The following is a 25,488-nucleotide window of genomic DNA, read 5'->3' on the forward strand; positions in this document are numbered from 1 at the left end:
CACCCATTCTCCATCTTTAGGGCAAGGACACCTTCCTGGGTGTGTTTCCCACCATGCACTATGCAGTGTCACTTTCTGTGTCGACGATGACCATGGACTTCTTTGCACCTGATATCCAGCATGGTAGCCAGCCCGTTGTGGTGGAGCCGCCATGTACCTTTTTGGTTGTAGACTCCTGACCACACATGGATCGCTCTGCTGATGCCTGCGGCGTTAACTCCCCATGTATGCCAAGAGGTAGTTGCCCATCCTCCTGGGGCATCAGGACTCCCGGCAATGGCCATCCTGCCGCATGGCCTTTGCTGCGGCTGGGTGGTGCCTGTGCGGAGGGCCCCTGGTCAGAGCGGGTGGCATCAGGGCAGACGACATGGGATGAAGCATAGGCCATCATTTCTTGCCGATGGTGAAACACCAGCAGTCTCTAAGTGATAACGAGCTCATTTCAACACACAGAAGTACGACCCCAAATCGTGCCCCTCTCTTGCCACACCACGGGAGGAATGTCAGCTAAGGATGGCAGCAGATCTTATTCGCCCCAGTACCTTGTGTGTTCGAGAGCTGACGGAGATCTTTCATGACAATGAAGCCTCAGTTTTTTATAGAGCATTTAGAGGACATGTTTGGGGAGATGGAGGGCTTGTCCAAAATGAGATCAGGGTCAGTCTTGATCAAAACAGCATCCTCTGCCCAGTCACGGGAGTTACTCGCTTGTGACATGCTGGGGGATGTTTCAGTAACTAACACGTCCCATAAGAGCTTAAATATAGTCCAGGGTATCATATTTCAGAGTGACCTCCTTTTGCAGTCCAACGATGGGCTGCACGCAAATTTTGAGCGGCGAGGTGTACATTTCATCTAGCGTGTCCACTGGGGTCCGAGGTATAATCAGGTTGCCACCAGTGCCTTCATCTTGGCCTTTGAGGGTGATTCATTGCCTGAGAAGGTCAAGGTGATGGTCTACCACTGTGATGTAAAGCCCTATATCCCTCCCCCGATGCGGTGCCTTAAGTGCTGGAAGTTCGGCCGCTGTACTTCCAGCATCGCATGCCGAGATTATGGATGCCCATCAAATCGTAATACTCATTGTGCCCCGCCTCCGATTTGCATCAACTGCAGAGAGCACCATTCACCTTGCTTGCCAGACTGCAGGATTCTCCAGAAAGAAAGGAAAATCGTGGAGTACAAGACTCTGGACCAATTGACCTACACTGAGGCTAAGAGAAAATTTAAATGCCTGCGTCCTGTGTGTATGACATCGTCTTACACACTACAACAGTTCTGGTACCATCAGCTATGCTAACCCAAGTCACCTCTCAGAGCCAGAAGACCATACCTGCCCCATGATGGTGGGGGCATTTCCCTCCCTGTTGCTCCTGCACCACCTGCTTCGGGAGCAACACCCCCCCCCCCCTCCAAAAGTCTTTTTCGGCTTTTCTTGCTAGGAAGGAATGCCTTGTGTCACTCCCTTCCCAGGTTTCTGCTAGAGGGAAAGTTGACACCTGCCAGTGGCTCAAGACCCCAAAAGCATTTGGTCACAGGGCTTCACACTCATCCTCATTCCTGTAGACTGAGGCAGTTAAGCCCTCCCAGACAGGGAAACCCAAGGAGCAGCGAGAGAAATCCAAAACGTAAACCCCTAAGACTAAGGAAATTGCGGTGGCACACACACCATTGCTACCTACAAGCTCTGTATCTGAGGATGGGGTGGAGATTTTGGCATCTGCTGAGGACCCAGATCTTGCCAGAGCCGCAGACAAAATGGAAATATACTGCTCAGGCAATAAATCAGTGGCAGCAGGTGACTCTGAGGCGTAAGCTGCGTCATTGAATGTTCCATGCCTTCAGTGGTATTGAGGCGGCTTTTTCCACCGCCTGTCTCAGCTAGGGCAGCTTTTAAGCTTTACACCTGCTTTCTGCATTGCCCTCCAGGAAACCTGGTTCCCGGCAATGCGAACCCCTGTCCTCTTTGGCTATAAGGGATATTACAGGAACTGTAGTGATTACAATCGAGTGTCAGGTGGAGTTTGCGTTTATGTCCTAAACTCCGATTGTAGTGAACATGTGCCCCTTCAAACCCCTCTTGAAACTATGGCTGTCAGAATAAGAACGACACAGAAAATAACTGTATGCAATGTATATCTTCCTCCAGATGGTGCAGTACCCCTGAATGTTTTAGCTGCACTGATTGATCAACTCCCTAAACCTTTCCTACTTTTGGGAGATTTTAATGCCCATATTCCCTTGTGGTTTGGAACCATGCTTACTGGCCAAGGCAGAGATGTCAAAACTGTACTATTACAGTTCGACCTCTGCCTCTTAAATACTGGGGCTGCCACACATTTCTACAACAATTGTTTCTGCTGCAGAAAATGCGATCCCTCGCTCTTTAGGGTGCCCAAGGCCTTGGTGGTCGCCAGAAGTCACTGAAGCAATTAGGAGCGCTGGCAAGCTCTACAGCGGCATAAGCAGCACCCTTCCCTAGAACACCTCATAGTCTTTAAACGGCTCTGTGCCCATGTTCACTACCTTATCAAACGAAGCAGGAGTGTTGGGAGAGAAACGTCTCGACCATTGGGTGCCATATGTCACCTTCCCAAGTCTGGGCAAGGATCAAATGTCTTTTTCAGGTACCAAGCTCCAACAGGTGACGCAAATGCGATTGCCGAGCACTGGAGATCTCTGCATTGGAGAACTACCCCCCAGCCTTTTGCATGCTCCAACAGCAGCTGGAAGGGAACGTCCTCTCATTCACTACATGCCACAGTGTATCTTATGATGCCCCATTTACAGAGTGGGAGCTCCTCAGTGCCCTTGCACATTGCCCTGACACAGCTCGTGGGCCTGATCAGATCCACAACCAGATGATTAAACATCTCTCATCTGAATACAAGCGACATCTCCTCATCATCTTCAACTGGATCTGGTGTGATGGCATCTTTCTATCGCAATGGCGGGAGAGCACCATCATTCTGGTTCTCAAACCTGGTAAAAAAACCCTTGATGTGAATAGCTATCGACCCATCAGCCTCACCAACGTTCTTTGTAAGCTGCTGGAATATATGGTATGTTGGCAGTTGGGTTTGGTCCTGGAGTCACGTGGCTCACTGGCTCCATGTCACGGCAGCTTCCGCCAGTGTTGCTCTACCACTGATAATCTTGTGTCCATAGAGTCTGCCATCTGAACAGAAGTTGGTGCCTCCCATAGTTCGATCCATATCCAGGAGAATGGAGTCCCGCAGGGCTCTGTATTAAGTGTCTCTCTATTTTTAGTGACCATTAACGGTCTAGCAGCAGCTGTCGGGCCCTCCATGGCACCTTCTCTGTATACAAATGACTTCTGCATTTCGTATTGCTGCTCCAGTACTGGTGTTGCTGAGTGGAGCCTATAAGGAGCCATCCACAAGGTGCAGTCATGGGCTCTAGCCCACGGCTTCCAGTTTTCAGCCGCAATGTCATGTTATGCACTTCTGTCAGTGTTGTACTGTTCATCCAGAACCAGCACTTTACCTTAATGATGATCCACTCACTGTAGTGGAGACATATAGATTCCTAGGACTGGTTTTAGATGCTCGTTTGACTTGGTTCCCTCATCTTCTTCAGCTTAAGCAGAAGCGCAGGCAGCACCTAAATGCCTTGTGTTGCCTGAGCAACACCAATTGGGGTGCAGATCTCTCTACACTGCTGCAGGTCTACAGAGCCCTTGTCCAATCTCGACTTGACGATGGGAGTGTGGTTTATGGTTCAGCAGCACCCTCAGCGTTGGATTTACTTGACCCTGTGCACCACTGCGCGGTTCGACTAGTGACAAGAGCTCTTGGGAAGAGTCCAGTGACCAGTGTACTGGTGGAGGCTGGTGTCCCTCCATTGCAAATCAGACATGCAGTTATGCAGCACACATTCGTAGTTCCCCTGAGCATCCGAATTACCATATCCTTTTCCCGTCTGTGGCAGTCCATCTCCCGCATCAGCAGCCCAGGTCGGGGCTAATGATTGTGGTTCATGTGTAGTCCCTTCTCTCCGAACTGGAGTCCTTCCCTTTACCACCTCTACTTGCAGTCCATTCACGTATGCCTCCATGGTGTATGCCTCGGCCACAGTTTCGCCTGGACCTTTCACATGGCCCCAAGGACTCCATTAACCCTGCGGCTCTCCGCTGTCACTTCCTCTACATTCTTGGCGTGTTACAGGTCTCAGAAGTGGTTTACACCAATGGCTCGATGGCTGATGGTCATGTTGGCTTTGCCTATGTGCATGGCAGCCATATTGAACAGCATTCCTTACCTGATGGCTGCAGTGTATTCACTGCAGAGATGGTGGCCATTTCTCATGCACTTCAGTATCTCCGTTCATGCCCTGGGGAGTCTTTTCTTTTATGTACTGACTCTTTGAGCAGCCTGAAAACTATCGACTAGTGCTACCCTCGTCATTGTTTGGTAGCGTCCATCCAGGAGTCCACCTATGCTCTGGAATGGTCCAGTTGTTCAGTGGTGTTTGTCTGGACCCCTGGTTATGTCAGAATCCCAGGAAATGAACTTGCTAACAAGCTGGCCAAACAGGCTACATGTAAACCACTTCTGGAGATGGGCACCCCCACAAGGGACTTCGTTCGTTACTACACTGCAAGGTTTTTCAGCTTTGGGAGACGGAATGACAAAATCTCAGTATGCACAACAAACTGTGAGCCATTAAGGGGGCCACGAATGTGTGGAAGTCCTCGATGAGGGGGTCTCGCAGGGACTGTGGTTTTGTGCAGGCTCTGTATTGGCCATGCATGGGCGACCCACGGCTACCTCCTTCACCGTGAAGACCCACCTCAGCGTTGGTGTGGCGCCCGGTTGACAGTGGCCCATATTCTTCTGCTATGTCCTTCTTTGGCTGCCCTGCAACTTCATCTTCAGTTGCCGGACTCATTAGCCTCGATTTTAGCAGACAATGCCTCATCAGCTGATTTGGTTTTACATTTCACCCATGAGGGTGGGTTTTATCAATCGATCTGAGTTTTAGCACATGTCCTTTGTCCCTCTGTGTCCTCCACCTTAGTGCTTTTAGGGTGAAGGTTTTAATTTGTTGCAGGGTGGCTAGCTTTTCCTTTTTATTTTCGTGGTCAGCCAGCCACTTTAATCTGCTTTCTTGTTTTACTCTCTTCTAACTGTTTCTTGCATCTCTCTGTTGTTCTCTTGTCCTCTTTGATTACTTTTAGTGTTATTTGCCTCTCCTTCATTTTTGTAGTCTTTCCTTTCTTTCCGTTTGTGTTATATGTCTCTTATTCTCACTCTTGTGGCATTGTTTTATTAGGAACATGGGATGGATGGCCTCATAGTTTGGCTCTTTCCCCCTCTTTTAAACAAACAAACCAACTAGTAGGGGAAAGCAAAATCAACTGCAACTGCTTTGAAAGAACTACACCACCATTTACCTGAAGCAGTTTAGGGAAAGATGTGCAGCTAGGGGTTCTGAACCGTGCTCCTTCCAAATGTAAGTCCAGTGTCTTAAACACTGTACCACCATGCTCAGTCACAACAGAGAATAATGTTTAAGGAATTTAGAAGTCTTACACTTACCTGACAATAGAGTTTCAGGTGAACTGTATTTTTGCTCCTAAGTAAATTGTGAAATGACTCACACTGTCCAGTCACATTAATGTGAGCACCAGCCAAAAGCTTGATCAACCACCTTTTGCAGTCAAGGCATGCAGAAAGAGTGTCGGTGAGGTTCTGGAAGGTACCAACAGGGATAGGAGCCATGTCAACTCCAGAGGCATGGGCAGCTGTGCTAGGTTTCCTGTTTGTGGTTTGAATTATATTTACAAAACACGATACCGATTGTAGGACTGATGTCAGCTTGCACTAACCACAAAATAAATTTGATATTATATGCAAAAAAAAGTGGAAATAGGAGTACCACATGGCTGTATTCCAGGTCAAATATTGTTTCTTACCTATATAAACAACATCCACACGTCTTATGGTGCAGCAAATGCCACGGTATTCGCAGATGATACTAGTGTGATAAGTGCACCAAAGCAGCTGCTTCAAAAAACTGCTGATGATTCCTTAAGAATGTCCGCTCTTGGTTCAATGCAAACAGGTTAACACTAATTGCAAATAAAACAAATGATATGCATTTCAGGAAAATAAGCCAAAACGTAAATCTTGGACCATCCATACAATATGGATGGATAAATAAAAGAATTGGGAATTCATCGTGCAAACAGCCTGGTGGAGGTGGTCCCACAATTTCTTGGTTCAGTTTAGATGAGGAGAGTTGGAGGCCAGGGAAGTATGGCGAACTAATCCTGGTGCTTTTCAAACCATGCATCTGCACTGAAAGCTGTGAGACAAGTTGCATTGTATAGCTGGTAGATGCCATCGTGCCAAGGAAAAAGAAACATGCATATAGTGGTGGGCATGGTCCTCTAGGATAGATGCATACTTATGTTGATCCATTATGCCTTCCACAATTATAGGACCACCCAGGCAAAGCCACAGGAACATTCCTCAAACCATAATGCTCCCTCCTGGTTGCAGGCTGTTTTCTTTCAGATGTTTCACACTATATATACCAACAACCATTTGTCCAATAGAGCATAAAATGTGATGCATCTCAAGAGGCCACCTCTTGCTACTCATTGCATGTCCATTCATGGTACTAGTGTGTAAATTCCAACCTTCATTGTTGATGAACAGAAATCGTATTCGAAATGCTTCCATCCTTCACCTGAAAGCCAGTGACCATGCCCTTTTGGATGTCAGATAAATTGTTGTGTTTCTGTATTATGACAACAAGTGCACTGTCTTCCCCATCTCCCAACACACACTATGCATCCTACTCTGCTTGTGCTGCCACCTGCCCTCTGTGAGTGGTTATTGCACATTGACATCAATCATAGGTAGTGATCACATTAATGTGACAGGACCATGCATATACAGTACAAGTATTATTATTATTATTATTATTATTATTATTATTATTTCATTTCATTCCATTTATTATCATCCTTTTCCTCATTTACATGATATAGGAATTATCATAATACTGTCCAGAATATGCACAGCAGAATATTACAAGTTTCTATCAAACACACACAATTAACATTATGTTCAAAATTAAAACATTGAATTAAAACACACAAAATTAACATTATATAATATGTTGAAAATTAAAGCATTGGATTAATGTGTTGTTCTTTTACATGCTCTTTTAACATGTTCCCGTTTAGACAGAGTTTTTGCATCCATGTCTGAAGTTCAGAAGTTCTGCATTGTAATGCAATAAACATTTAGAAAATGGCAAACAAAAAATGAATGAGTTTCAGGATGATCAACAATAAATTGAAATAATTATTCTAAAACTGCAAATGTGTCATTGTACACATGGTAAAATATGTCTCTCAAATAAATACTGCACATAAATATCATCCCTCCATAACTACCGATACTCTTGTGCTTATATATAAGAGCAATATAGCTTAACTGCAGAAGCACAAGTTATTTATTTATCTACTAATTATAATATGCATTTATAGATATTATTTAAGCTTAATAGTTAATTACTTTTTCAGGTGCCATGCAGAATTTCAACTGAACAGCCCACCACTGTTGCCATTCTGGTTTACCCCAGGCCAATTTAGAGGTCAAATCATTATAAGCAGAGATAAAAGCAAGGTCTTTTATTTTCATTTGGAAGTACCACCTACAAAAAAACTTAATGTAGGTAAGTTATTTATCAACTATTGTGTACAATTATTGTTCTCTATTTTTTTAATTGGAAGTAAAAAATGAACATTGGCAATAAGAAACATACGTAGTTATCAGCCTGAGAAAGAAAGAACTGGGGAGGATGTAGTCTGATGCAGAAATTGGGAAACTCAGTTGAATGTTTCAAGGAATTTAATTTACCCATTGACAGTAAACCAGTACATGTGGTACATCAACAAAACTGCAAATGTTACCCATTGTTTTAAATGTACATGAAGATTACTAAGCTTTTTGTAGACTAAATGGCAAAGAAGAAAACGTAATTGTTAAAGAAAAATCTCACGTTTATTTCCAAATGTAATCTTAAATGTCACTCAAATTTTAGGCAATAACCTCCCTTGGTGGGGAAGTCTAGTGCATAGCATAAGCAAATCCAAAGAAAATGTTCTTAGGCAAACAGCGAAATTGTTACGGCACATGTATACAATATTTCAACAATAGCTCAAGTTTTAATCAAGTGTACTGATTAACTGGTGCAAGGTACTGATGATAATTCAGCTGACTGTTCAAAATCTTGTGCATTATTGTCATAACAATCTGGCTGTTTGTGTGTTGCACTAATATGAACTCCTGGACTTTCTCTAATATTGCTAACAGTTTCCAGTTCTGACAGTGAGAGCCCAGCCCCTGAGCACATAATGCCAGTCCCTTCCTAGTTCTATTTTTTGTTCTCGTCCACAGCCTTTTTTTCCTTGTACGTCTTTTTTACCCCTCTCTTCCTCATTTACACTCTGTGATTTTCTTTATCCTTATATTTCATACATTAATTCATCATGTTCTATAAACCCCATAGGAACCTCCCTCATGAATGTGGAACCAGTGAATTCTCAGCTACTGCCTGCTAGCAGATCGTTATTGGCAGTACTCTGAAAATTGTGTGTGCAGTAACTTCATTGTTGTAATTCTCATTTTCCCCAAAGTACATTGCATACGAAAATGTGTCGCATAAACAACCAAATGATTGTGGCAGACATGCACAAAATTCTCAAAACAGATGGAGTTGCTGTCAGCAGCTTTCCTTATAAATCAGTCTGTTGTCAGTATGTCTGTCACAACAATCTGGCCATTCACTCGAGTACTTTCATGCAGCTCCACCATTACTTTGCAGTTCATTCCTACTTCTTGTGCTCCTCCTGGTCCAGAGTTCAGAGAAATATTTTTCTTCTTCCAGCACCATATTTCCTTCTTTTCCCTGTTGTGTCTTCCTCTTTCCTTTGATAAGTTCTTTTTAACCAGAAGATGGGAATTTCATTGCACTTTCCTGTGTTGATGATTGTTAGATTGTTAGCTCTAGTTCTGTCTCAGTGGCTGATCATTTTTTTTAATATTATTCTTATATTCATGCTCATAAATATGACCAAATGACATGTAGGCCTTCAATAAGCCTACCTGATAAATGACCCTTTTTTAATTTTCAGACATGGAATGGATGAATGAACAGAATTCAAGCTTAGAAGTTGATATTGGGTACCTTCCAGAAATGAAGTTGGAACTCAAAGGTATCATTATTCAGGCAGATCAGAGTGATTAAATGAGTAATGAAATTCAGTTAGTGCCATAGTGTTGTCGTAAAAAAAATTCTGCGCTTCAAAAGCTTCATTTTAAAGAGGTTACTATACTGTTTGACACTTGGTTCCTCCTTTAATGAATATGTGAGTGGTAAGTCCACATGTTCCAAAACAATTACTTATCATGAACTAATCACAGCAATATAGAGTGTTCTGTAATGAGGAGGGTTGAAGATTCAAAATTTTATTTACAGATAAATTATCCATTATCAATGAATATCCAATTTGCTTTTGAGAAACAGTGTTCATAAGAGGCATAAATTACTGGCCATTAAATTGATTGTAGTACATAAATCCTGCATAGAAAGATAAGAATAAATACAGTAGACAGATCCAGCACACACCAGGTCTCAAATACCTAACACAAGCATCAAGAGAGGGGACGGAGAAAAGAAAATTATAGATTGTCTCAATTATTGAAGTCTTTATCTGGCCATATTAAATTTTCTTTTCTAGAAGTATCTTTCTATATCAGTTGGAGGTGGGACTATCACAAAAATCTAACTATGGGAAATACAGATGCCAAACTAAAAGAGAAACTTGGATGAGAATTCCATCTTATACAAGACACCTTAGGAGTTTCGTTTTATGCAGACATGTTTCAGCACTTTCTGTGCTATCTTCAGTGGGCTACTTTATTTCCTTTCTGTGAAATTATTACATATTAACGTTTAGAGAAAACATTTGGTACAAAATATTTACATTTGTGAATTAAGTGATCGTTGTTAAGTACTATACATGGTTTGTTAACAGTTGAGATATATATTACTGGGCTGATGAACTGTTTGTTGTTTATTCAGTATGTCTAAAGTTCTGGTTTTGTAGCTTATTTGGAAAAAGGCAGATATGTGCGTTAGTTTACATACCTTACATGAAGCTATTGAATGTTTATTGGTGGCTGTGAGTCTGCTACACAAAACTTATCAGCAAACAGCAAAAAACAATTTTTATTTTTGTTTATTATTCATTTCTGAATGAAAATGAGTATGTATCATGTTATTCTGTGTGTTACTTACAGCTTTCATGTTGTGGTATTTATTTCCTTTGTTTGTGATGCAGTAACACACTGATTTCTACCACTTTTGACATTTCACAAGCATTTCCTGTGACTTTTCAAACTTGCAAGTGTTTTCGCAGCCATTACATGTTGTTGTGGCTGTGAAGTATTATTTTGTTTCATGGCATTTTTGTCTGGGTTGGGTGTGCAGATTTGAAGTGTTGTTGGCATTTATAGTATTCAGTTTGTGTGTTTTATAGAGTTTGCAGTGCAGTGTGTACAAGATTAGTGTATATGGTTTATTTCGCCATCCATTCCATATCAAACAGTCCCTTCCCTACAGCCTAGGCCTTCGTGGCAAACGAATCTGCTCCAGTCCTGAATCCCTGAACCATTACACCAAAAACCTGAAAACAGCTTTCGCATCCCGCAACTACTCTCCCGACCTGGTACAGAAGCAAATAATCAGAGCCACTTCCTCATCCCCTCAAACCCAGAACCTCTCACAGAAGAACCCCAAAAGTGCCCTTCAGTATATCCTCTCTTCTCGTTATCCGCCAAGGCTCAACCTCCGCTAATTTCACGTTGCCGCCGCTCATACCTCACCTGTCTTTCAACAACATCTTTGCCTCTGTACTTCCGCCTCGACTGACATCTCTGCCCAAACTCTTTGTGTTTACAAATGTCTGCTTGTGTCTGTGTATGTGCGGATGGATATGTGTGTGTGTGCGCGCGCAAGTGTATACCTGTCCTTTTTTCCCCTTAAGGTAAGTCTTTCCGCTCCCGGGATTGAAATGACTCCTTACCCTCTCCCTTAAAACCCACCTCCTTTCGTCTTTCCCTCTCCTTCACTCTTTCCTGAAGAAGAGGTTACGAAGGTTAGGTGGACCGCAGAAAGACACTCTTGGTGGAGTGGGAAGGATTTCATGAAGGATGGATCTCATTTCAGGGCAGGATTTGAGGAAGTCGTATCCCTGCTGGAGAGCCACATTCAGAGTCTGATCCAGTCCCGGAAAGTATCCTGTCACAAGTGGGGCACTTTTGGGGTTCTTCTGTGGGAGGTTCTGGGTTTGAGGGGATGAGGAAGTGCTTTGGTTATTTGCTTCTGTACCAGGTTGGGAGGGTAGTTGCGGGATGCGAAAGCTGTTATTAGGTTGTTGGTGTAATGGTTCAGGGATTCCAAACTGGAGCAGATTCGTTTGCCACGAAGACCTAGCCTGTAAGGAAGGAACTGTTTGATGTGGAATGGGTGGCAGCTATCATAATGGAGGTACTGTTGCTTGTTGGTGGGTTTGATGTGGACGGACGTGTGAAGCTGGCCATTGGACAAATGGAGGTCAACGTCAAGGAAAGTGGCATGGGATTTGGAGTAGGACCAGGTGAATCTGATGGAACCAAAGGAGTTGAGGTTCGAGAGGAAATTCTGGAGTTCTTCTTCACTGTGAGTCCAGATCATGAAGATGTTATCAATAAACCTGTACCAAACTTTGGGTTGGCAGGCTTGGGTAACCAAGAAGGCTTCCTCTAAGCGACCCATGAATAGGTTGGCGTACGAGGGGGCCATCCTGGTACCCATGGCTGTTCCCTTTAAGTGTGGGTATGTCTGACCTTCGAAAGTGAAGTAGTTGTGGGTCAGGATGAAGCTGGCTAAGGTAACGACTCAGCCAATGAACACACCCGTCAACTCCTATCCATAATAAAAGTCCTGAATCTTTCCTCTCCAACATCCACACCAGCTGTTCACAGCATGCTCCTACAGGTCAACTGCAAATTAGAACAGCATGCCACCCTCCACTTCAAAAAACTATCCAATCACCTGGTTTCCCACCTCCGGAAAGGCAACTCACCCTTCACAACCTTTCCAGCAAACCTCAACCTCCTCTCATTGCACACAGGCCCAGTCTCTCCCATCTATTCAATCTCCCACTTCCAGCTCCACTCCCCCCCCCCCCCCCCCCAACCTCAAAATTCCAATCAACACAATCTGGAACCACAACACCCCAATTCAATAGTTAAGTTTTCCTCCAAACCTCTCTCCCAATCTGAAACCTCTGTCCAATCCAAAGGCCTCACCTTCAGCCCCGCTCCCAGATTCAACCAAACAGCCCTCGTCAAAGATTTACTGTCCTACACTCGTACTCTCTGCTGGAAATATCACTTTGCCACGAAGAAAAATGATCCTAATCCTACTCCTAATGATCTAACTCCCCAAGACACTACCCAAATTGAACCCTGCCTGGAACAGTTCCGTCCTCCGTCACAGCGGGACCCACCTCCTATTCCTCAAAATCACCCTCTCCAAACCTTCCAGGAATTTTACTTCCAGCCTTGCCTCTCAATCCTTCTTAAAAAACCTTAATCCTACTCCCTACATCACCACTGCTGAAGCCCAGGCTATCCGTGATCTGAAGGTTGACTGATCCATTGTCATTCTTCTGGCAGACAAGGGTTCCACGACCGTGGTACTTGATCGTCGGGAGTGTGTGGCTGAGGGACTGCGTCAGCTTTCAGACAACACTACATACAAAGTTTGCCAAGGTAACCCATTCCTGATGTCCAGGCAGAGCTTCAAGGAATCCTCAGAACCTTAGGCCCCCTACAAAACCTTTCACCTGACTCCATCAGCCTCCTGACCCCACCGACACCCCGCACCCCTACCTTCTACCTAAAATTCACAAACCCAATCATCCCGGCTGCCCCATTGTAGCTGGTTACCAAGCCCCCACAGAACATATCACTGCCTACATAGATCAACACCTTCAACCCATTACATCCTTCATCAAAGACACCAACCACTTTCTCGAACGCCTGGAATCGTTACCCAATCTGTTACCCCCGGAAACCATCCTTGTAACCGTTGATGCCACTTCCTTATACACAAATATTCCGCACTTCCAGGGCCTCACTGCGATGGAGCACTTCCTTTCACGCTGATCACCTGCCACACTACCTAAAACCTCTTTCCTCATTACCTTAGGCAGCTTCATCCTGACCCACAACTACTTCACTTTCGAAGGCCAGACATACTCACAATTAAAGGGAACAGCCATGGGTACCAGGATGGCCCCCCTCATATGCCAACCTATTCATGGGTTGCTTAATATTGTTTTTTCTACCATTGTCATAAAAGCACCAACGACAATTATGTTCATTTTTATTGGCTCCAGAATTCCACTACTTAGTCAGAACAGAGAGAGGGGATGTACAGGAAATTAACCAGGGATTAAGAAACTTGCTGACAAATGTAATATATGTAAACAATCCACAGAGGTACGACTTACATCAAACTTGCAAATGAACAGCTCTCAAACGTATGTAAACAGTTTAAAAATGTAAATGTTCTAGATGTAAGTGGTGTTGGTAGAAGATTCCATACCTCACATGGGCTTCATTTGAACAGCCTTGGGAAACAGTTCCTAGCACAAAAACTAATTGAAATAAGCATAGGCAACAGTTTTACTACGACAAAATTTGTTTCATTGCCAACCACAGAAAAGAAAAATAGTGATTTTTTTTTTTCCACAGCAACACGTTCCAGTAATAAACAACACTCATATAAGATCTTTTTGTGGGCTAAAGAACAGAAGAGAGCACAGTGTAAATGTTGTACCTTTTGATAATTTAAATTATGTGAAAACTAACATTAAGGAACCAGGTAAAAATACAATTGATAAGTTGTATTGTTCAAAAATATTTCATCAGAATATAAGAAGTCTTTCGAATAAAAAAGAAGAGCTTATGCTTTCACTGCAAGAAACAGCTGACGCAGATGGAATTATTCCTGATGTGCTCTGCCTAACTGAACATCACTTAGAAGCCACTGAAATTGATTGGCTACATTTAAATAGTTATAAAATTTATTCTTCCTACTGTTAGAGCAATTAAAGGCAAGATGGTGTGGCAATTTACACACACAATACTATTAGGTCCCAAGTTATAGATGTATTTAAATATTGTATTAAACAGCAATTTGAATGTTGTTGTTGTTGTCTTCAGTCCTGAGACTGGTTTGATGCAGCTCTCCATGCTACTCTATCCTGTGCAAGCTGCTTCATCCCCCAGTACCTACTGCAACCTACATCCTTCTGAATCTGCTTAGTGTACTCATCTCTCGGTCTCCCTCTACGATTTTTACCCTCCACGCTGCCCTCCAATGCTAAATTTGTGATCCCTTGATGCCTCAAAACATGTCCTACCAACCGATCCCTTCTTCTAGTCAAGTTGTGCCACAAACTTCTCTTCTCCCCAATCCTATTCAATACCTCCTCATTAGTTACGTGATCTATCCACCTTATCTTCAGTATTCTTCTGTAGCACCACATTTCGAAAGCTATTCTCTTCTTGTCCAAACTAGTTATCGTCCATGTTTCACTTCCATACATGGCTACACTCCAAACAAATACTTTCAGAAACGACTTCCTGATAGATAAATCTATATTCGATGTTAACAAATTTCTCTTCTTCAGAAACGCTTTCCTTGCCATTGCCAGTCTACATTTTATATCCTCTCTACTTCGACCATCATCAGTTATTTTGCTCCCCAAATAGTAAAACTCCTTTACTACTTTAAGTGTCTCATTTCCTAATCTAATTCCCTCAGCATCACCCGATTTAATTTGACTACATTCCATTATCCTCGTTTTGCTTTTGTTAATGTTCATCTTATATCCTCCTTTCAAGACACTGTCCATTCCGTTCAACTGCTCTTCCAAGTCCTTTGCCGCCTCTGACAGAATTACAATGTCATCGGCGAACCTCAAGGTTTTTACTTCGTCTCCATGAATTTTAATACCTACTCCAAATTTTTCTTTTGTTTCCTTTACTGCTTGCTCAATATACAGATTGAATAACATCGGGGAGAGGCTACAACCCTGTCTCACTCCTTTCCCAACCACTGCTTCCCTTTCATGCCCCTCGACTCTTATTGCTGCCATCTGGTTTCTGTACAAATTATAAATAGCCTTTCGCTCCCTGTATTTTACCCCTGCCACCTTTAGAATTTGAAAAAGAGTATTCCAGTCAACATTGTCAAAAGCTTTCTCTAAGTCTACAAATGCTAGAAACGTAGGTTTGCCTTTTCTTAATCTTTCTTCTAAGATAAGTCGTAAGGTCAGTATTGCCTCACGTGTTCCAACATTTCGACGGAATCCAAACTGATCCTCCCCGAGGTCTGCATCTACCAGTTTTTCCATTCGTCTGTAAAGAATTCGCGTTAGTATTTTGCAGCCGTGGCTTATTAAACTGATAGTTCGGTAATTTTCACATTTGTCAGCACCTGCTTTCTTTGGGATTGGAATTATTATATTCTTCTTGAAGTCTGAGGGTATTTCGCCTGTCTCATACATCTTGCTCACCAGCTGGTAGAGTTTTGTCATGACTGGCTCTCCCAAGGCCGTCAGTAGTTCTAATGGAATGTTGTCTACTCCGGGGGCCTTGTTTCGACTCAGGTCTTTCAGTGCTCTGTCAAACTCTTCACTGCAGTATCGTATCTCCCATTTCGTCTTCATCTACATCCTCTTCTATTTCCATAATATTGTCCTCAAGTACATCGCCCTTGTATAAACCTTCTATATACTCCTTCCACCTTTCTGCCTTCCCTTCTTTGCTTAGAACTGGGCTGCCATCTGAGCTCTTGATATTCATACACGTGGTTCTCTTCTTTCCAAAGGTCTCTTTAATTTTCCTGTAGGCAGTATCTATCTTACCCCTAGTGAGATAAGCTTCTACATCCTTACATTTGTCCTCTAGCCCTCCCTGTTTAGCCATTTTGCACTTCCTGTCGATCTCATTTTTGAGACGTTTGTATTCCTTTTTGCCTGCTTCATTTACTGCATTTTTATATTTTCTCCTTTCATCAATTAAATTCAATATTTCTTCTGTTACCCAAGGATTTCTAGCAGCCCTCGTCTTTGTACCTACTTTATCCTCTGCTGCCTTCACTACTACATCCCTCAGAGCTACTCATTCTTCTTCTACTGTATTTCTTTCCCCTATTCCTGTCAATTGTTCCCTTATGCTCTCTCTGAAACTCTGTACAACCTCTGGTTCTTTCAGTTTATCCAGGTCCCATCTCCTTAATTTCCCACATTTTTGCAGTTTCTTCAGTTTTAATCTACAGGTCATAACCAATAGATTGTGGTCAGAGTCCACATCTGCCCCTGGAAATGTCTTACAACTTAAAACCTGGTTCCTAAATCTCTGTCTTACCATTATATAATCTATCTGATACCTTTTAGTATCTCCAGGGTTCTTCCACGTATACAACCTTCTTTCATGATTCTTAAACCAAGTGTTAGCTATGATTAAGTTGTGATCTGTGCAAAATTCTATTAGGCGGCTTCCTCTTTCGTTTCTTAGCCCCAATCCATATTCACCTACTATGTTTCCTTCTCTCCCTTTTCCTACACTCGAATTCCAGTCACCCATTACTATTAAATTTTCGTCTCCCTTCACTATCTGAATAATTTCTTTTGTTTCATCATACATTTCTAATGTTGTGCAGTCAAATTAGAGCTTGAAACACAGTTCCTGATCATAGTAACAGTTTACAGGTCACCTATGAGAGACATTCAAAAATTTCTCTCAGCTAGAAACAGTTCTTACTAAACTTTATTGAAACAATAGTAATGTCATCATATGTGGTGACTTTAACATAAACTTACAAAAAATAACAACCAGAAACTATTAGAATCACTACTGTTAACCTTAAATCTGCTTCCCACGATCTCATTCCCAACAAGAGTATATGGGCTCAGCAAGACCCTGATTGATAATCTGTTCCTAGATCCCACAAATTACAATGAAGTGATGACACGGGCAGTAACAAATGGTCTATCTGTTCACAAAAGTCAAATGACAACCCTAAAATTTGCCAGCAGAAAAACACATGGTCATTGTAACATGTTAAACATGTTAGATCAATAAATGCTGAATCTACTTGCTTGTTCACAAATAGTTTATGCCATGAACAATGGGAGGAAGTATACCAGGGTGACACAGTAAATGAGAAGTTCAACTCATTCCTGAACTTATTCCTTAAACATTTTGAAGCTTCTTTCTACTCAAAGACAGATTAAAATCAAACCAATCTGTAGTAAAAGGAAAAAGTGGCTAACTACAGGCATAAAAATATCGTGTAACAAAAAGAGAGATCTGTATGTACAACAGAGGACTAGTACAGACCCAGCAGTAAAGTTACATTACAAGAAGTACTGTAAAATTGTAACAAGTGTAATCAAGAAGGCCAAACAGCTGCACTATGCACAAAAAATTAGCAATTCAAACAATAAAATAAAAACCATATGGCACATCATAAAAAGTGAGAAAAATAGGAACATAAAACCTGACAATAATAAACACAAAGCTGCAGCCTCAGATGTAAACAATTTTTTTTCTCTCTGTAGCTGAAAAAACAGTGAACCATAATACAAAGAAGCTATTGAACTACTTAACCACATGCAAATAACATCTAAAGTAGCACTTCATTTCAGAAGTACAGCCCCTAAATAAATTGAAAAAAAAACCATAAACTTAATCAAAAACTCAGATTCCTGTGGATACGATGGCATATCAAGTAGGATTCTAAAATCATGTACAGACTTAATCAGTTATATATTGTGCTATTTGTGTAACCAATCTATGGAAACTGGTGTGTTCCCAGATAGATTAAAACATGTAGTAGTGATGCCAATCTACAAAAGTGGAGCAAGGGATGAAATATCCAACTATCAGCCCATCTCCCTGCTGCCAGTATTCTCAAAGGTATTTGAGAGAATAGTGTATGATAGGATTTATAGCCACACTACACAAAATGGCTTACTGGCTCCTACACAGTTCGGCTTTCGTGAGGGCTCCTCCACAGACAGAGCTATGTTTAACCTAACACATGAAATTGTAAGTGAACTAAATCACAAAAGGTATCCAGTGGGTATATTTTGTGACCTTGCCAAGGCATTTGATTGTGTAGATCACAACACACTCTTAAAAAAGCTTCCACATTATGGCATTAAAGACAAATCTTTGACTTGGTTAGAATCATACTTACAGAACAGGAAGCAAAGGGTTGTCTTAAGGGGAACAGGAACAGCATTAACATCAGACTGGGGAAATATAAAGTATGGAGTCCCACAGGGCTCAATTCTTAGGCCATTAATTTTCCTGATCTACACTCCTGGAAATGGAAAAAAGAACACATTGACACCGGTGTGTCAGACCCACCATACTTGCTCCGGACACTGCGAGAGGGCTGTACAAGCAATGATCACACGCACGACACAGCGGACACACCAGGAACCGCGGTGTTGGCCGTCGAATGGCGCTAGCTGCGCAGCATTTGTGCACCGCCGCCGTCAGTGTCAGCCAGTTTGCCGTGGCATACGGAGCTCCATCGCAGTCTTCAACACTGGTAGCACGCCGCGACAGCGTGGACGTGAACCGTATGTGCAGTTGACGGACTTTGAGCGGGGGCGTATAGTGGGCATGTGGGAGGCCGGGTGGACGTACCGCAGAATTGCTCAACACGTGGGGCGTGAGGTCTCCACAGTACTTCGATGTTGTCGCCAGTGGTTGGCGAAGGTGCACGTGCCCGTCGACCTGGGACCAGACCGCAGCAACGCACGGATGCACGCCAAGACCGTAGGATCCTACGCAGTGCCGTAGGAGACCGCACCGCCACTTCCCAGCAAATTAGGGACACTGTTGCTCCTGGGGTATCAGCGAGGACCATTCGCAACAGTCTCCATGAAGCTGGGCTACGGTCCCGCACACCGTTAGGCCATCTTCCGCTCACGCCCCAACATCGTGCAGCCCGCCTCCAGTGGTGTCACGACAGGCATGAATGGAGGGACGAATGGAGACGTGTCGTCTTCAGCGATGAGAGTCGCTTCTGCCTTGGTGCCAATGATGGTCGTATGCGTCTTTGGCGCCGTGCAGGTGAGCGCCACAATCAGGACTGCATACGACCGAGGCACACAGGGCCAACACCCGGCATCATGGTGTGGGGAGCGATCTCCTACACTGGCCGTACACCTCTGGTGATCGTCGAGGGGACACTGAATAGTGCACGGTACATCCAAACCGTCATCGAACCCATCGTTCTACCATTCCTAGACCGGCAAGGGAACTTGCTGTTCCAACAGGACAATGCACCTCCGCATGTATCCCGTGCCACCCAACGTGCTCTATAAGGTGTAAGTCAACTACCCTGGCCAGCAAGATCTCCGGTTCTGTCCCCCATTGAGCATGTTTGGGACTGGATGAAGCGTCGTCTCACGCGGTCTGCACGTCCAGCACGAACGCTGGTCCAACTGAGGCGCCAGATGGAAATGGCATGGAAATGGCCGTTCCACAGGACTACATCCAGCATCTCTACGATCGTCTCCATGGGAGAATAGCAGCCTGCATTGCTGCGAAAGGTGGATATACACTGTACTAGTGACGACATTGTGCATGCTCTGTTGCCTGTGTCTATGTGCCTGTGGTTCTGTCAGTGTGATCATGTGATGTATCTGACCCCAGGAATGTGTCAATAAAGTTTCCCCTTCCCGGGACAATGAATTCACGGTGTTCTTATTTCAATTTCCAGGAGTGTACATTAATGATCTACCAATCACAATTAACAACAGAGAAAAAATAGTAATGTTTGCCGACAATACAAGTATCCTCGTAAAAGGACCCAACTCAATAATGCAGGATACAGCCATGACAGTCTCTACTCGAGTACACAAATGGTTCACTGTGAATAGCCTAACTTTAAATATTTCAAAAACCAATATGATACAGTTTCTGACAAAAAATAAAAGAATTAAAGCTCCTGAAATACATGTTAACAAACACAAAATTAATGAAACCACACATACAAAATTCTGAGGTATACAGATAGTCACCTGGAAAGAACAAATAGACCAGCTGGTCAAGAAACTTAGCTCATCGTGCTTTACACTAAGAGCTCTCCATCAGTTAGTAGACAGAGAAATAATGTTGTTGTCATACTTTGCATATTACCATTCTGTTCTCTCCTGTGGCATAATCTTCTGGGGGAAATGCTGCAGGTGTTGAAAAAGTCTTCAGAATACAAAAACGAGCAGTGAGGCTAATATGTGGGGTCCCTAATGGGACATCTTGCAGAGGTCTGTTCAAATCTCTCAGGATACTTACCATCACAGGTCAGTATATATACTCACTGCTGTTATTTGTAGCCAACATGTGGGGTCCCTAATGGGACATCTTGCAGAGGTCTGTTCAAATCTCTCAGGATACTTACCATCACAGGTCAGTATATATACTCACTGCTGTTATTTGTAGCCAACAACAGGGAACTGTTTCAGAAAAATTGTGACATCCACAACCATGACACAAGACAAGTGAAAAATTTTCATCAAGGCTCTGCATCTCTCACTAAAATATATAGGGGAGTCACTGAGTCAGATATAAAGGTCTTCAATAAGCTCCCTATCAATATAAAAAAGGAAATATTGTACAGTTTTCAAAAGGAAACTAAAATTATTTCTCATCGAACTAACTTTCTATAAAATGAATGAATACTAGGTTATGATGTACAAGAGTGGGGGAAACTGCCTAAGAAAAGCACTCCCTTAAAGATAAAGTGTGATGCTGTTACATGTAGTTTAACTGAAATTGTGGTGATAAAATGTAAATTTATCTGTTTCATTATGAGAAAATGTGAACTCCCATGTATCCCACTCTCTTGAGCATTCACTTAAACCTCTTCTTAAGGGATGCAGTTAAAACTTGTATTCATTCAAACCATGACCATGGAGAAAATTTACTTCCTTATATATGTCAATAGAATAAAAATATGCACTGTCACTTATTCTACTATTTTAAACAATCATTTAAACTGTTTTTGGTATAAAGCAGGCTTTAATATTGCATGCAAGTAATTGTTATTGTAAAATAAACCAATGTCTGTGCAATGTGATATATAAATGTTAATGTACTACTGTAATTGCATCAATTGACTTGTCCTATATTACTTGTACACTGGCTGTATAAATCCTGCTCCAAAAAGGCAACATGCTTTTGGAGACACTGTAGTCATAGGAATATTATGCCAGCCAGCTCTGTGTTGACAGTTTAAGATAATTGTGGCAGTGCCTGGCGAGGACATTGAACAGTGACTGTTTGTGGTTCATCATATCGGAAATGCTGTCAATCAGCTGTTGAGATTGTTAGGCTACTTCAAGACGTGAATTGTACCTCTTAAGTTGTGTGTGAGCATCTACAGCTGTCTAACAAGCACTCGGGTTTCCTCAAACTTACTAGAGAGATGGTGTTCTGCCAGAACCAGGTTATGGCACTGCCCCAATCAAACTTACCATTAGTGTATTTCCATGTGGGTGCTGACAGATCTAGTAGTTTCCCCCACCTAGCTCACACTACACACAGTGTACCTCGTATGCACCTGCAGTGTGGAAAAAATTATTACAGCATCATTAGCAGATTGTACCAAATCCTGGATTCTGTGTCAGCTCTGGAAAATTGGTCTGATACCTCCTCATGAAGCATGTTGGCCACACTTTTGCCAATGCCCTTGACGTAAGTGTGTTACCAGCCACTGCTCTGTATAATTTCCTCTATCTGCATCCTGCCAGCAATCCCAGTACCATGGGCCACATGTGGTCATTGCACAGAGGCCTCACTGGAGATTATGACGACTGCTTACATAAACTGACCACATAGAACTGTCATTAAATCATCAGATTTATGTGACTACCAATAGGAAAGCACAGCGTGCACAAGCTTGTTGCCAGTTCACAATAAGCTAATCGACAAGAACAGGTTCCCATACCTTCCTCTAACTCCGTTTCACTAAAACCAATGATATTTTAAGGCCAGTAGAAACTTAGAAAATGTAAATTGGTGGTCTTATGAGACGCAGAATTGCAGTGCAAACCGTCTATGCCCTAAGAAAGGCTGCTGTTGCAAATTTGAAACATCAGTTATTTTAGTATTATATGTGATGATTCGGCAGCACATCCAGAAGGTTTTTAATGAACTTTATTTTCATAGTTTTGGCATGTAAACAGGAATGTCATTCCAATGACTGAGAAGACAATACATCTCAATGTTTTCATTAGTTTTAAAAAGATTCTGTATTTCTTAATTATGGTTATTCTCTGAAGTTCAGTGTGATTTGCAATTAATTGTCATATTCTTATGTTACAGAGCAGCAACTGACACCATCTGAAGTGAAATGGGATCAACAAATATCAGATGAAGATGCTGAAGATATGCTTGAAAAAGCCCTGTTCCCTTTTAAAGAGGTGTGTAATGTAAGGTGGCATGTTCAACATGCGTTGAACATAGGGCTAGCAAATATATACAAATTTTATAGAAATTTGGTAAGCTAAGTAAAGTGTAATGGAAGAAACATTTTTATTACAGTTTCCACCAGATGCACAAATTATCTTTCTGAAATCCATTCCTACAGCAACATTGTTACAATTTTTTGACATTACAAGTGTCTTCCTCAGTTAGTCAACTGCACATTTTGTTGCTCATTGTTTCAACTCCAACCAGACTGTGATGTGTACGTGCTGTTTGCCATCCTAGGTATTGTTTGCATACACCATCAAACAGTAAAATAATGTCTCAGAAATTTAGGATGAATCAAAAAGAAAAAAGGAAATAAGTGGCATATTATATGTTGGACAGACCATAAGAACAGTTTTACAAATATATAAAAGAATAATGAGAATTCCTGGACAGAACAATATGTAAAATCAAGGGAAGGTAACCGCTCACCCATTGTGGACTGATGTGTGGAGCACTGAAACATGTAACGGAAAACAGTATTCACACTAGGTTTCAAGAACTAGCTCTTTTTCTAACATTAGTAGACCCATTCACAGACACAAACACATTGATACCCAAATGCACGTGCTCATGACCACAGGAAGACTAATCACTGACACTGGATTATTGAAAGCAGTTGCCTGAGCTGATGGGGGGAGGGAAGGACTTATAGAGCGGTAGTGGGAAAGAGGCAGGTCTTTGAACAGATGACTTTGTGGCACCGTAACAAGATGAAAAAAATTATGCAGATGTAGGAAGAGGGAGAGGGGAGATCTGAGTGGAATGAGGAAAAAGAAGAGAAGAAAAAGGTGAAGATGAAGATGAAGATGAAGAGAGAAAGGGAGGGGAGAGGGGTTGAATCGAGGGGGGGGGGGTGGAGAAGAGAGAGGGGGGGAGAAGACACTGCATGATTTTGAACAGAGGAGTGATGTGGACAGGATAGAGAAGGGAAAAGGTGAGGTGAGGCCTTGGGAACGGGTTAGTGGAGGTTTATCCCAGAGGGATTGCTAGACCACCAGATGTGTTGGAGAGAACTTTACTAGCTTGTGGATGAGTTCTCGAGCTAGGAGTTCACATACACGTGAATTTCTTCTTCTTCTCTCTCTCTCTCTCTCTCTCTCTCTCTCTCTCTCTCTCTCTCTCTCTCTCTCTCTCTCTCTCTCTCACACACACACACACACACACACACACTCCAAAGTTCAGTAAGTAAAGAGGGGAGAGATAGCACATGTACCAAATAGGGATGCGGTAGACAAGCACTGGAGCCAGTGAGTTAATATGTCACTGTGACGATGATGACGTGGAGGAGTGGATTGCGATGGGTGCTGGACAGAGGCAGCAGGGACTGGAGGGTACAGGATATAGGTGCTGTGTCTTAGCTGGGGTTGAGACCATAAGGATTACTGTAGGAAAAGACGAGTTACAAGGGTAACTTCCATCTACAAAGTTCAGAAAATCTGTTGATGGGGAATGGATACAGATGGCATGGGGTATGAAGCTAACTGATTGAACTAAGCATGTTGTGTTCTGTAAATGGGTGGTCAACTCTACTCTTTGCCACAGTTTGGATGTGGCCTTTCATTCTGATGGACAGCTGGTTGGTGGTCATTCCCACATAAAATGCTGTTCTGCACCCCCTCCAAATCCACTCCTCCATTTTACTGTGCGTCACACAAAATCATTGTCTCCAGCTTTATCCAAAAATATTGAAAAAGTAATGTATTCAAGAGTAGCTTCACATATTTGTAAAAATGAAGTATTGAAAAATGTCAGTTTGGTTTTCAGAAAGGATTTTCAACAGAAAATGCAATATATGCTTTTGCTGATCAAATGTTATATGCTCTGAATAACGGAACATCACCCATTTTGATATTTTGTGAACTCTCAAAGACTTCTGACTGTGTGGATCATGACATTCATCTAGATAAACTTAGGTATTGTGGCATGAACGGGACAGTGCAAGAATGGTTTAATTCATATTTAAGTGAAAGAATGCAGAAGGCTGAAATTAACAGTACAGATAGTCGGCAAAAATCAGCAGAGTCCTCTAACTGGGGAGGTATCAAGAAATTTTAAATAATGTCTTTCAGAAAATTAAGTGGTTCTGCTAATGGAAGCTGCAAAATGTGTATGGCAATAAACAAACTGCCTTCAGTTAGTTGCATAGACGGTATATACTCCCATGAATTAGAAAAAAGAATGATCTTCACTATTGTGGGTTAAATCTGACTTTGGAATAGAAAGGGATGAATTATGTTGCACCAAAAACCTTTGTTCATTTCCACATAGCATTAAAAGTCCAACAGATAGCTGACCAACATTTAAAAACAAATTAAAAGAATTTCTGTATGACAACTCCTTCTTCTCAATAGATGAATTTTTAGCTATGAAGTAGAAACTGTAATAATAATAGTGTGTAATGAAATCTTATGTTAAACCGGCATGTTCCACATTATTGAAAAATGATGGAACCAGTATCAATGTATTGTGGTCACAGGATGCTACATTTTCCATTTTTTTAAGTGCAAAATTCTAATTTTTTTAACATTTAATGCAAGTGGCGAGTTTTTGTACCACTTCTAAATCCTTCAAAGATCTGACTGAATAATTGTGCAGCAAGTTTCAGATAAACTTCATTACCAGTAATTATATCATATGATAAATTCTGAGGTTACTGTCAACAGTTTCCATTAGGGGCTGTGCAATAAAGGAGGCACTAGAGATTAGAATGGCAGATAATTTAATTACAAAGAAAACAGGCCTTAATGTATGTAAAACATTTGATCCTGCACTCAGTTTGCTTAAACCCTGGTGAAACGCCCCCCCCCCCCTCCCTCACCCCCCCCCCCCC

At 42.3% G+C, this 25,488-nt stretch overlaps 1 protein-coding gene across 2 annotated transcripts in view; it reads left to right on the forward strand.

The window, feature by feature from the left end:
* The window catches only part of LOC126278308 (selenoprotein N-like), a 104,620-nt gene that overhangs the window by 74,202 nt on the left and 4,930 nt on the right, over positions 1-25,488 (forward strand). For both annotated transcript variants that reach the window (XR_007550684.1, XM_049978323.1), the window contains exons 5-7: positions 7,562-7,713; positions 9,176-9,256; positions 22,509-22,606. Coding sequence is in view for 1 of the 2 variants with exons in the window: in XM_049978323.1 (XP_049834280.1) it covers positions 7,562-7,713; positions 9,176-9,256; positions 22,509-22,606 (331 nt within the window). In the remaining variant the exon portion in view is untranslated. The remainder of the gene's footprint in view (positions 1-7,561; positions 7,714-9,175; positions 9,257-22,508; positions 22,607-25,488) is intronic.

This window comes from Schistocerca gregaria, chromosome 6, assembly GCF_023897955.1.
Source record: "Schistocerca gregaria isolate iqSchGreg1 chromosome 6, iqSchGreg1.2, whole genome shotgun sequence".
Lineage (NCBI taxonomy): Eukaryota > Metazoa > Arthropoda > Insecta > Orthoptera > Acrididae > Schistocerca > Schistocerca gregaria.